Raw genomic sequence first — 10,679 nt, 5'->3', positions numbered from 1 at the left:
AATTAACTTTTGGTGTTTCTAAAGATTTTACAATTGAAATATGCAAAACTGAATTGATTTTAATGATTTACTTTAACAAAAAAGAAACAATCAAAAAACAGTTGTTAAAAAGGTCTACTCAATTGAATTTATTATACAAATTGATTATAATTGTAGAACCCATTGTTAAATTCAGGTGAAATTAAAAATCATTTTTTTTTAGATTTATGATTTACATAGCACTAATGTACCAAACATTTTACCTAAAAATTGGTATGTTATAGACTGCTAGTAGCACACACAAATAGTTAAAAAATTAATTATCTACAAAGTAAAATTATTTACTTTTGTAGTTGAATACTTTTATAATATTAAATCTAATTCAACAATAAATACTTTAAAAATATTAGAAATTAATGATTTTAATTGTTTGTATGGAGAAATCTGGTTAAGCTACTTTTTATTTGATTTGTTTTTAATTTTTGAGGGTGATATCCTCAACTAAATACGAATTATAATCATTTGACATATCGTAGAAAAAAGTAGGTTAAATGAGGGTTGGAAAAATAAATCGCAACCATAAAAAAAAAACACATAATAAATTAATGTTAAGTTGAATAAGACATTTCTTTTCACGAGAGGAAACTACAGTAATGGGATCCTTAATTTTTATTGAAGTTAATGAATCTAAATGAGATAAAAATCAAATGTGTTGAACATTTTTTTCTAATTAAAAAAAAAAAAAAAAATGCAAAACATTAACAGTTACAGGTAAATTCGAACCTCGTACCCTAAGCATGAAAGACACAAGTGTTACCAATTCGACAACTGTTTGTTGCTCTCGTCAAATGATAATATTGATAATTTAATTCAAATTTTAAAGTTACTTTTTCGACTTAAAAAAGCAAAAAAAATGTAAATAAATTAACTTTTTATATCTTATGAAATTTATTCTATATTAATTAAATTATATAATATTCCAGAAACTCAGTGTATTCCCCTTATTGTACGATATTTTAAAATAAAATAAAATACCAAACACAGAACTTTAACTCAAAAATAGAATATTTTTCGATCTATATTACTACAATTAATTTTTTAGCTTCGATGCGAAGCTGAGAAGGTATTAATTTTACTATGATGTGTTTTTTTTTTTTTGTGTGTGTCTGTATACGCTTAATTTCAGCTCTCGCTGGACCGATTTTGATGAACAATATGTCAAAAGTTTACAAATCGTATCTAATCGAAGACATTACCCTCAAATTTTGAAAAAATATCCCTCGTTCCCCGTAAAGAGTCGCCACTCGTAAAGAGAAAATTTTTATTCATATTAAAATTATTTTATTATATTTTAAGTTTTAGCTTCAATGCAAAGCTGAGAAGATATTTTTTTGTATTGCTACTTTTGTTTACCTTTATTCTTTTTGTGCTAACATTTTTATTTCATTAAACGGCTTAACGCTACCTGTATAACGAATCGTGCTTTCTTCTTTTTTTTTTGTGTTTACGACGTTAGTCGCAACAACTGGCTACCCGGCTTAAGATCAAAACCGGATTAACTTTTTAAAAGGTAAGCTTTTATATTAATTTCATAAATTTTGAATTTTTTTTTAAAAGAGACAGCGAAATTTTCCTCACCTTCCCGCACTACAGATATTTTTAACTTCTACTTCACTGGTGACAGCATAACATTTTCATTCAGAACCAGTGCACGTCACCATCGCTTCTTCGAGCCGAACACATTCGCGCCACCGACACGCGATTTGTCCCCATCATCATCGACCCGTTCGCACACTCACATGGCGATCGGGCCACTTAATTATTCACCTATTGTACGATCCCCTTCTCCCGAGTTTACGGGAAAATATGAGGAGGACCCACGCGAGTTTCTGGAACAGGTAGAAGGCCTATTGGCCCAAGCAGGCATAGATCGCGATTTATGGGTAAAAACGGGCGTACAATTTTTAAAGGGCATGGCATTAACTTGGTGGGAAACCATCAAGTTAAACAACATGTCCTGGCGACAATTTGCGAGGGAATTTCTCACGACGTTCGATAACAACAGCATACAAGCTGAATTAGAAAACGAACTCATGACGACGCAACAGGGGCCACATCAGCGCATGACTGAATTTATCATAAATAAACAACGTCTAGCGATGCGCGCACGCCCCAGAAACTAGTCCATTCTCCGAGCTCACAAACACAATTCCGTTCAAAACATTATCACATTAATCAGCGCGCCGACCAAACCGCCCGTTCAGTTAACTCGGGTAACAAAAACGGATGCGCTTTCTGCGAACAAAATGACACTATTTTGAATAATCTTAAAATCAACCACACTACTGTCACACCAACTTCATCAACACCCCTACAGCCCCACTGTCATTGTAGTGGGCACGCTGTAGCACCACACCCCTCATCCACAATGAGGACAACAAAGTTATTCAAAATACTTGTCACACGTTCGTAGACGTAATAGGTAATGACTATAGCGCGAGTCGGGCCAACGATATGTTGGTCACCGTGGGGGAGGGGAATACGGCAGGAATGGCCTACCCGCTTATGGCAATTAATACTGCCGGCGAACAAACCGTTTCAACGCTCCCCGTTCGAACCGCTAACCACCTGAGTACTGCCGCACAAACACGCCCGCGTAAAATTACTACTACCGCTGTGGAGCTGGAATTTAACAACGGTTTTGTGACGGCCTTACTTGACTCTCAAGCGCAAAAATCGTATGCCACTCGAGCAACAGCTCACAAATTTGGAATTGTGCACAGCTACCTTTATAACAAAAATTGCGGATCTACCAGTAAAGTTCACAGCTGTTATCTTAGAGAATCTGTACTGTGACGTACTTCTGGGACACGACTTTCTAACAGAACAGGAAGTCTCTTGGGACTACGCTGCATGTACAATTCACTTGGGCGCGATGCGACGCACTACAGCTTGTTGGAAAGCGAGTACTCAGCACACGCTACCGACGTAGATCTATCAACACTAGATATAGCAGGCGACCCACACACACACGCTATATTAACGCACACGATAAAAAATTATTCTGCGGTTTTTAACTACTCGGTAGGTCGCACAAAGCTTATCGAACACAACATCGTTCTAAAAGACCCGACGCATATCGCGCAAAAACCATATCCGTACCCGCTACACAAACAACAAGCGATAGACGAAATGGTAAGCGACATGGAATCACAAGGGCTCATAGAACCCAGCACCTCCCCTTGGTCAGCACCAGTCGTGCTGGCCAAGAAAAAAGACGGCTCATATCGCTTATGTGTCAACTATAGGCGACTTAACGATGTGACCGTATCAGACGCGTATCCCATGCCTAATTTAAACGAAATTATTAGAAGCATGAGGGGAGCGAAAGTTTTTACGTCACTCGTCTTAAAATCGGGTTACTGGCAATGCTCTTTACAGCAAAAAGTACGCGAATACACCGCGTTCAGAACAAAAAAGGGCTTATTTCAATTTTGTGTACTTCCGTTCGGACTTAAAAATGCACCCATGACCTTTGTACGTTTAATGAACGAAGTACTTAGGGGGTACGTCGATGACTTCGTTCAAGTCTATCTGGACAATATTTTTATTTTTTCGGACAGTGTCGAAACACATCTAGACCACCTTAGCAAGGTTCTAGAACGCCTAATGCGTCATGGCCTAACATGCCACACTAAAAAGTGTAAGATCGGGTATTCTGAAATTTCTTTTTTGGGACACCGGGTGCATGGGTTAGGCATAGACAAAGAGCCGGAAAAATTACAGTCTATACGCGATATTCCAGTCCCACGCAATGTAAGGGATATACGAAAATTTTTAGGGGTATGCAACTGGTATANCCTCGCAACGTAAGGGATGTACGAACATTTTTAGGGGTATGCAACTGGTATAGTCAGTTTGCCGATAATTACGCTGACAGCATCGACCATCTTACCCACCTTTTAAAGAAAGGGGAGAAGTGGTCGTGGTCACAACCACAACAACACATCAAATCACATCAAAACACATCAAATGAAATGTGCTTTCGAGCACATCAAATCGTCAATATGCGACTCTCCACGCCTTTCTTCCCCCGACTACACAAAAATCTTTTGCCTACAAACCGACGCTAGTGAACTTGGCGTAGGGGCGGTATTATTTCAACACGGACAAAAACCGGGGGAAAAGGATATCATCGCTTACGCGAGTAAAAAGCTGTCGGATACGCAAAAACGTTATGCCGCTGTCGAGCGCGAATGTCTAGCGATCATATGGGCAACCGATAAATTTAGGTCATACTTAGAGTACGCCCCTTTCGAGTTATACACAGATAATTCAGCGCTGACTTATCTGCACAAAGCGAAGGGAACAAACAGTAAGTTGACCCGCTGGGCGCTACACTTGGGTAACCTAAATTTCACCACGACACACGTACCGGACAAACACAACGAAGCGCCCAACATGTTGTCACGTCACCCAATGGACGGACCCCCTGTTGACGAAGACGCCCTGGATGACAATTTGTTAGGCGCACCAATGTCTAGTCCGCCACAACCGCCGCCACTCTCGATAAGATCTACTCCATTGCCGAGGCAAACGACGCGATCTGTGACCGACCATTCAAGGGGGGGGGGGGGTACGAGAGGGGCAAAACAACGACCAGTTTCTCTCATCGGTCATAAAAAAACTGAACGCGCAACAACCCATAGCGAACGAAATACCGGACATGAAAAGTAAGGACGAATTTTTTTTTGTTGGACGGAATTTTGCGTATTCGCATATGCGCTGACACACCGGTAGTTGTTCTCGCCGACAAAGTTCAACATATAATTTGGCGGTACCACAACGATCCCCTATCATGTCACCCCTGATGGAGAGAAACACACCGAGCGGTCAAACAACGGTTCTACTGTAAAGGGTTAAGAAACACCGTGCGCATGTACGTAAAATCGTGTCACATATGCGCGTGCACTAAGCCCGTAAACAGGCACCTCGAAGACCCGATGGTCAAGCGCCAACCCAGACAGCCGTGGGAAGTAATTTCCCATTCAAAAATGATAACTAAAAATTGAATAAAAATAACATTACTTTTCAAAATAATAAACGTATGTAAATATATAATAAGAAGGATCCATATAAAAAGTTTTATTGGTAAATAATAACCAAAAAAAAAAAATTTGTTTAAAACACTCCTAGAACGGCTGATTACCAATATTACAAGTTCAATTATAATAGTCATTATCAGACCTGTCCTAATTTTAACCCTCTGAATTCCTCTAAAATTCTCTACCTCATAAAAATTTGTTCGATTTCTTCACTCGCTCATCCACTTAACATTATACATCTATTTGTGCAATTGTTTAACAATATTGTATATATTCGAAATATTAGCATTAAAATAATCAAAATATATAATGCAAATAACATAAAAATTGATTAGCTATTGTGATCCATTATATTTGCGATTCATTATTATTTAATTATGGTGTTAATATTGAAATAATTATGCTAGCTTATTCATAGATAAATAATTTATTCATTTTCATGTTTATATTATATTCAAATTCAATTGCTTATTAATGAAAATACATTAAAATAAATACAGCATTTCACTATGATATAAATTAGTAAAATTAGCTTATTTAATTTAAATTTTATTTTATTTAAAGAAACAATTATTATTGCTACAATCATCGCTGTCGTAATATTTTCAAATACAACATTTAACAAAATAAACTATATTTACAATTATTTATTGTTTGCACAGTAAATGTAAAAAACATTAAGTTATTTTGGATCATTGTCCGGAAATAGATTTAATCCTAAATTATCACTTTTGTATTACGTAGTCATTAATACAGTGTCTTCAGGTTTGCAATCAGAATTAATATTCCAATCCCAGTACTGATCATTGTCTAAAATAGCATAATTTATTTTTGATTTAATTAATTTCCAAAAAATTAATAACTGGTTTCTTATTTTTTGGTAGTGTGCATTATTCTTTTTATCAGTAAAAATTTTCATCGTAAAATTCACAATACAGTCAAGAGGTACAGTAGAAATATAATACCGTGTAAATGCAACATAAATCATACCATCAGTCACATGGTAATAATATTAATTTTAATATATTAAGAATATTGAGATTAAAATAATTTATTTTACGATTTCTTTTTTAATTAAAGTGTTTAATGATGTTATAGTTTAATATTAAAAATTAAGTTTAATAAAAATAATTATAAATGTGTATATTTTGTTATGTTTGCTTCTATAATTTGTAATATAAAATAGTTATTATGATTTTGGTTATGATAATAAAGGTATTCGACAAAATATTGGTAGGGGGTCCGCGATTTCTATAAATCTTTCATCGGGGGTCCGAGTTTCATAAAAGATTAAGAACCGCTGGTTTAGAGTATTAAGCTTATTGCATTTTTCTTGAATATATTAAAATTTATACATCGCAAGTCACCAATTATTTGTTTAACAATAATGTTCAATTATTGGGATATATTTAAATCGTAATTAATTTATTTTTATCCTCATGCAAGCTTCATATTTGTTGGTTTACGCACTATTTATACATTTTTATGTGATAAAAAAAATAATTTATATAAAAAGTGTTTGTGAATATGTGACTGTTCTTTGTTTTAATTAAATACTTGGCTAAAGTACAATTTATGTTTTATATTACAAAAACTAATTACATAGTTAGGTAATTAATAATATAATAATAAATACAGTAATTCTTATATAGTTTTGGCAACATTAAAAAAAAAGTAAACTATACTTGTTTGGGCCGGTGGTAATATGTACAAGATTACTTACCCAGTTAACACGCCTTTTTTTTACTCTTGGTCAGTAACGTAGTATACTACTTCAAAAGCTGACTAACCTGTTAGTGTATAGTGCTGTAATAGAGTCACTGGTGTTGGAAGAGGTTGTCTGCGTAAAACCAGTGATCTATGTAGTACTTAAATATGTAAGTGTATATATATGTAGATGTGTAATCCTTAAAAACTAATATAAAAAATAAATAACTCAAAATTTTATGACTAATATAAAAATAATATTTTCAATAAATAATATAATAATATTTACAATTATTCTTTGTTTATACACAAAATGAAATTTTTTTTGGTTCTTTGTACGGAAATAGATATAATCCTAGTGTATCATTATTGTATTGCGTGGTCATTATTTCAGTGCTATCAGGTTTGCAATTAGAATTAATATCCCAATCCCAGTACTGATCATTGTCTAAAATAGCATAATTTAATTTTGGTTTCATTAATTCCCTACAATTTAAGAGTTGTTTTCTTTTTTCTGGGTAGTAATTATTATGTTCTTTATTATTATTAATCATTTTCTCCCTGACATTTGCAACACAGTCAAGAGGTAGAGTAGAAATATAATACCGTGTAAATGCAACATATATATTATTTAATAGTTGATTAGTAGTATTGAAAATCGAGTTAAGTATTGAATTATTAAGTTTAATATTAAACAAACTTAACGTTTTTGAATTAAACAACATTTTTATTCTATCCCAAATTTCTATTTCAAACAAACAAAATCTGTCTACAAATGTTAATCCAACGCTTTCGATAACATTCAGATAATGAGTATAACATTGGATAATATTAATATTGTTTTTAAGACACGGTCGAATAATGTTTCCTAATTTTTTACCAACGGTACCATTAATAGGTACAGGAACTTCTATTTCATTTTTTCGCGTCCATGTCCAAGGTTTTTTACATTCCCTTGGGTTAAATAATTCAGATGACACAACATCGGGATCGTCTAATATAGTATTTTCGTTGTAAGGCATAGGACAACGAGATACATCTTTTCCTGTATAATAATCATGTTCTTTTAATGGCAACTGTATAAATGCAGGATATTGTCTGATAAGTATATTCAAGTCGTCAATAGTAATAGATATTTGATTTTCAGTATTCTGATTCAATTCATCATTTGTATAAACACTTATAACATATAAAATTATTACTTTCAGTAAAATAATATATACTTTGCTATAAGAGACCAAACTCATGGCCACTTTGAAACCCAAACAGCGGTACGTCGTACATTACGTTAATCTTAAACAGGCGATCGCACACGGACTGCAAGTCGATAAAGTATGTATAGTTAACCTATAAACTATAAGCGATGATACTAATATAAATATTTGTACTGCAGGTGCACCGCGTTTTAGAGTTTCAACAAAGTGCTTGGTTGAAACCATACATTGAGTTGAACACTGAAATGCGGAAAAAGGCGGCAAATGCTTTTGAAATTGCATTTTTCAAACTAATGAACAATGCCGTCTTTGGTAAGTGCATGCTCAATGCTAAAGTGGGTTATTCGATAATTTTTTACATTTTATAGGGAAAACAATGGAGAACATGCGGAAACGCATCCGTATTGAGCTAATCTCCAGTCCCGAACGTCTAAGCAAGCTCGTAAACCAACCAACCTTCAACGACNATGAATTATAAAATTTCTTATTTAGCTTATCGTTTTTTTGAATCAAATTTATAACTTACATAGAAAACACTAGAACCTTTCAAAAATAATATGTAAATGCTAGATTTAATGAGCCTTGATAATGACAGAGTCATAACATATATATTTTTGTCATAAAACATTAAAACAGGTCATATTTTCGAAGAAAAACTACTCTTTTCTTGTTAAATTTATTTCCAAATTGAAAAATAATAACTAAACATTGAATAAAAATAATAATACATTTCAAAATAATAACCGTATGTAAATATATAATTGGTTAATAAAGGTTCATCTTTCAAAAATTCAAATATCAAGATAAAAATAATGCTAAAATTTTAGTTTCGATTAAGGTTAACGGTTTTGAAAGTTTTATATGGGCTCGATTTTGTAATTTTCAATGAGTTTCGGTTTCAAAGTCAGTTCTCCAAGTGTTGGTTCCTACCCTGATTTGAATTACTTAATCACAGCTTATTTTAACATAAATAACTTTAAACTTAGGCCTTATCACAACGCGGTAGTAAGAAGATGTTTAGGCGACGTGGGCCACCCTGAATCAATGCCTCGCGGTAGTCCAGGTTGACCCACATCAAGTCGATTAAAGAGGAGAAGAAAAAAAACTGGCATAATCATACGCCTAGATTGCGTCCCTTAGACCCTTGCCCGCGGCTACAAGAGTAGGATTGCTGTTGTGCCGAAACAGTATCTCGTTGTTGGCGAGTCTAGCGGCATTCACGACCCGGTCGACTGCGTTGTCGCTCCCTTCCTTCAGCGCAGAGACGCAGCGAGACATGAGGCTCGCCCGATCTGCCTCCTCCACTATCCCATCAAAGGGGTCGTCATATGGTATTTCCCATTCGGAGCTAAACCGGTCACCGGCGGAGAGGTCCTGCCGCATCATTCTAAGTATGGAGTTTACCAAGCTACGGAAGTTTACGGGCGACTGGAAACACCCGTGCGGCAAACACGCCATCTGTACGCAGTCTAGGCGCTGTGCGATCATCGACTACCTCTCGAATTCGGAGTGGGACATAAGAATATCGTTACAGAAACGACTCCTAATGCCCGACCATTTCATTAATTTTGATTCCAATATTTAGTGTTATTAGCTTTTAGCAGTTAAAAAGTGATGGTGATAACGCACATCCTTGTCGGCCTCCTTTTAAATTCGATGCGAAGCTGAGAAGGTATTAATTTTGCCATGATGTGTTCATTTTATTTTTTCTTGTGTCTGTCACTACTTTTTCTCAGCTCTCACTGGACCTATTTCTTTCAACAATACGTCGAAAGATCACAAATCGTATCTAATTGAAGATATTACCCTTAAAAATTGAAAAATTTTCCCTCGTTCCCCGCAAATGGGGGTAATATCCAAAAAAATTACAAATTTAAAAATCGGTCAATTTTGTCATTTTTTTAGTATTGAATGCATTATTATGACTGGTACAATTATTCAATTACATTATTTATAAGTGTATATAATTTTTAGGTAATGAACAGAATGATCAAATGTTATGTTATTGCTGCAGTCAAGGTTTGAAAGATTGGGATGATGATGACGACCCATGGGTAGAACATGCACGTTGGTCTCCTAGCTATACTCGTGTATTGTTATGTAAGGGACAGTTAGTTATCCAAAATAATGCAATAACAAAATAAAACTACTATTAATCTTATACAGTATTGTAGTTTGAAAAATAAATAAAAATTTTTAATATTGAATCTTGTGTGTTATATGAAACTATATAAAAGGTACAGTGTGTAATAAATAAAAATTTTTAATTCGATTTAGTAAAAAACATATTATACTACTAAATTTATAATTTGTATAATATAAGAGGGTTTTTGTATTTACAAGCGTTCAAATCTACAAAAAAATCAGACACGTGTGACTTTATCAGCTTTATTGTGTTTGAATTATGTGTATATATGTAATTATTTTCTAACTTAAAAGAAAATTAACAAAAATATTGCTAAACTATCGTGTTTCTTTCTTTTACACTCAAACCCTTACATCCAGTATATATTCTATATGTTTTTTAACTTTAAAATACTTTTTACTTTGCTATCTACATCATTGTGTAAAATAAACAATAGTATCCATGTAAGCAATTTATTGATCCCCACTGGTAAGGTATTGAATTCCTAGGGACTTTTATCCCAAACGATTAACTTTATTGAGCCTTAAA

At 34.1% G+C, this 10,679-nt stretch overlaps 1 protein-coding gene across 1 annotated transcript; it reads left to right on the top strand.

Annotated features, from left to right (window-relative positions):
• Nucleotides 1–7,998: 7,998 nt before the first annotated feature.
• LOC126902111 (uncharacterized) lies at nucleotides 7,999–8,483 on the top strand. Its single transcript, XM_050679136.1, has 3 exons — nucleotides 7,999–8,123; nucleotides 8,185–8,317; nucleotides 8,374–8,483. Exons 1-3 carry the CDS (start codon nucleotides 8,037–8,039, stop codon nucleotides 8,481–8,483), a joined length of 330 nt encoding a protein of 109 aa, XP_050535093.1. The 5' UTR covers nucleotides 7,999–8,036.
• The last annotated feature ends 2,196 nt before the right edge of the window (nucleotides 8,484–10,679 follow it).

This window comes from Daktulosphaira vitifoliae, unplaced genomic scaffold, assembly GCF_025091365.1.
Source record: "Daktulosphaira vitifoliae isolate Bord-2020 unplaced genomic scaffold, ASM2509136v1 Scaffold_3, whole genome shotgun sequence".
NCBI classification, from domain to species: domain Eukaryota; kingdom Metazoa; phylum Arthropoda; class Insecta; order Hemiptera; family Phylloxeridae; genus Daktulosphaira; species Daktulosphaira vitifoliae.
This window is presented reverse-complemented; position numbering and strand designations above follow the sequence as displayed.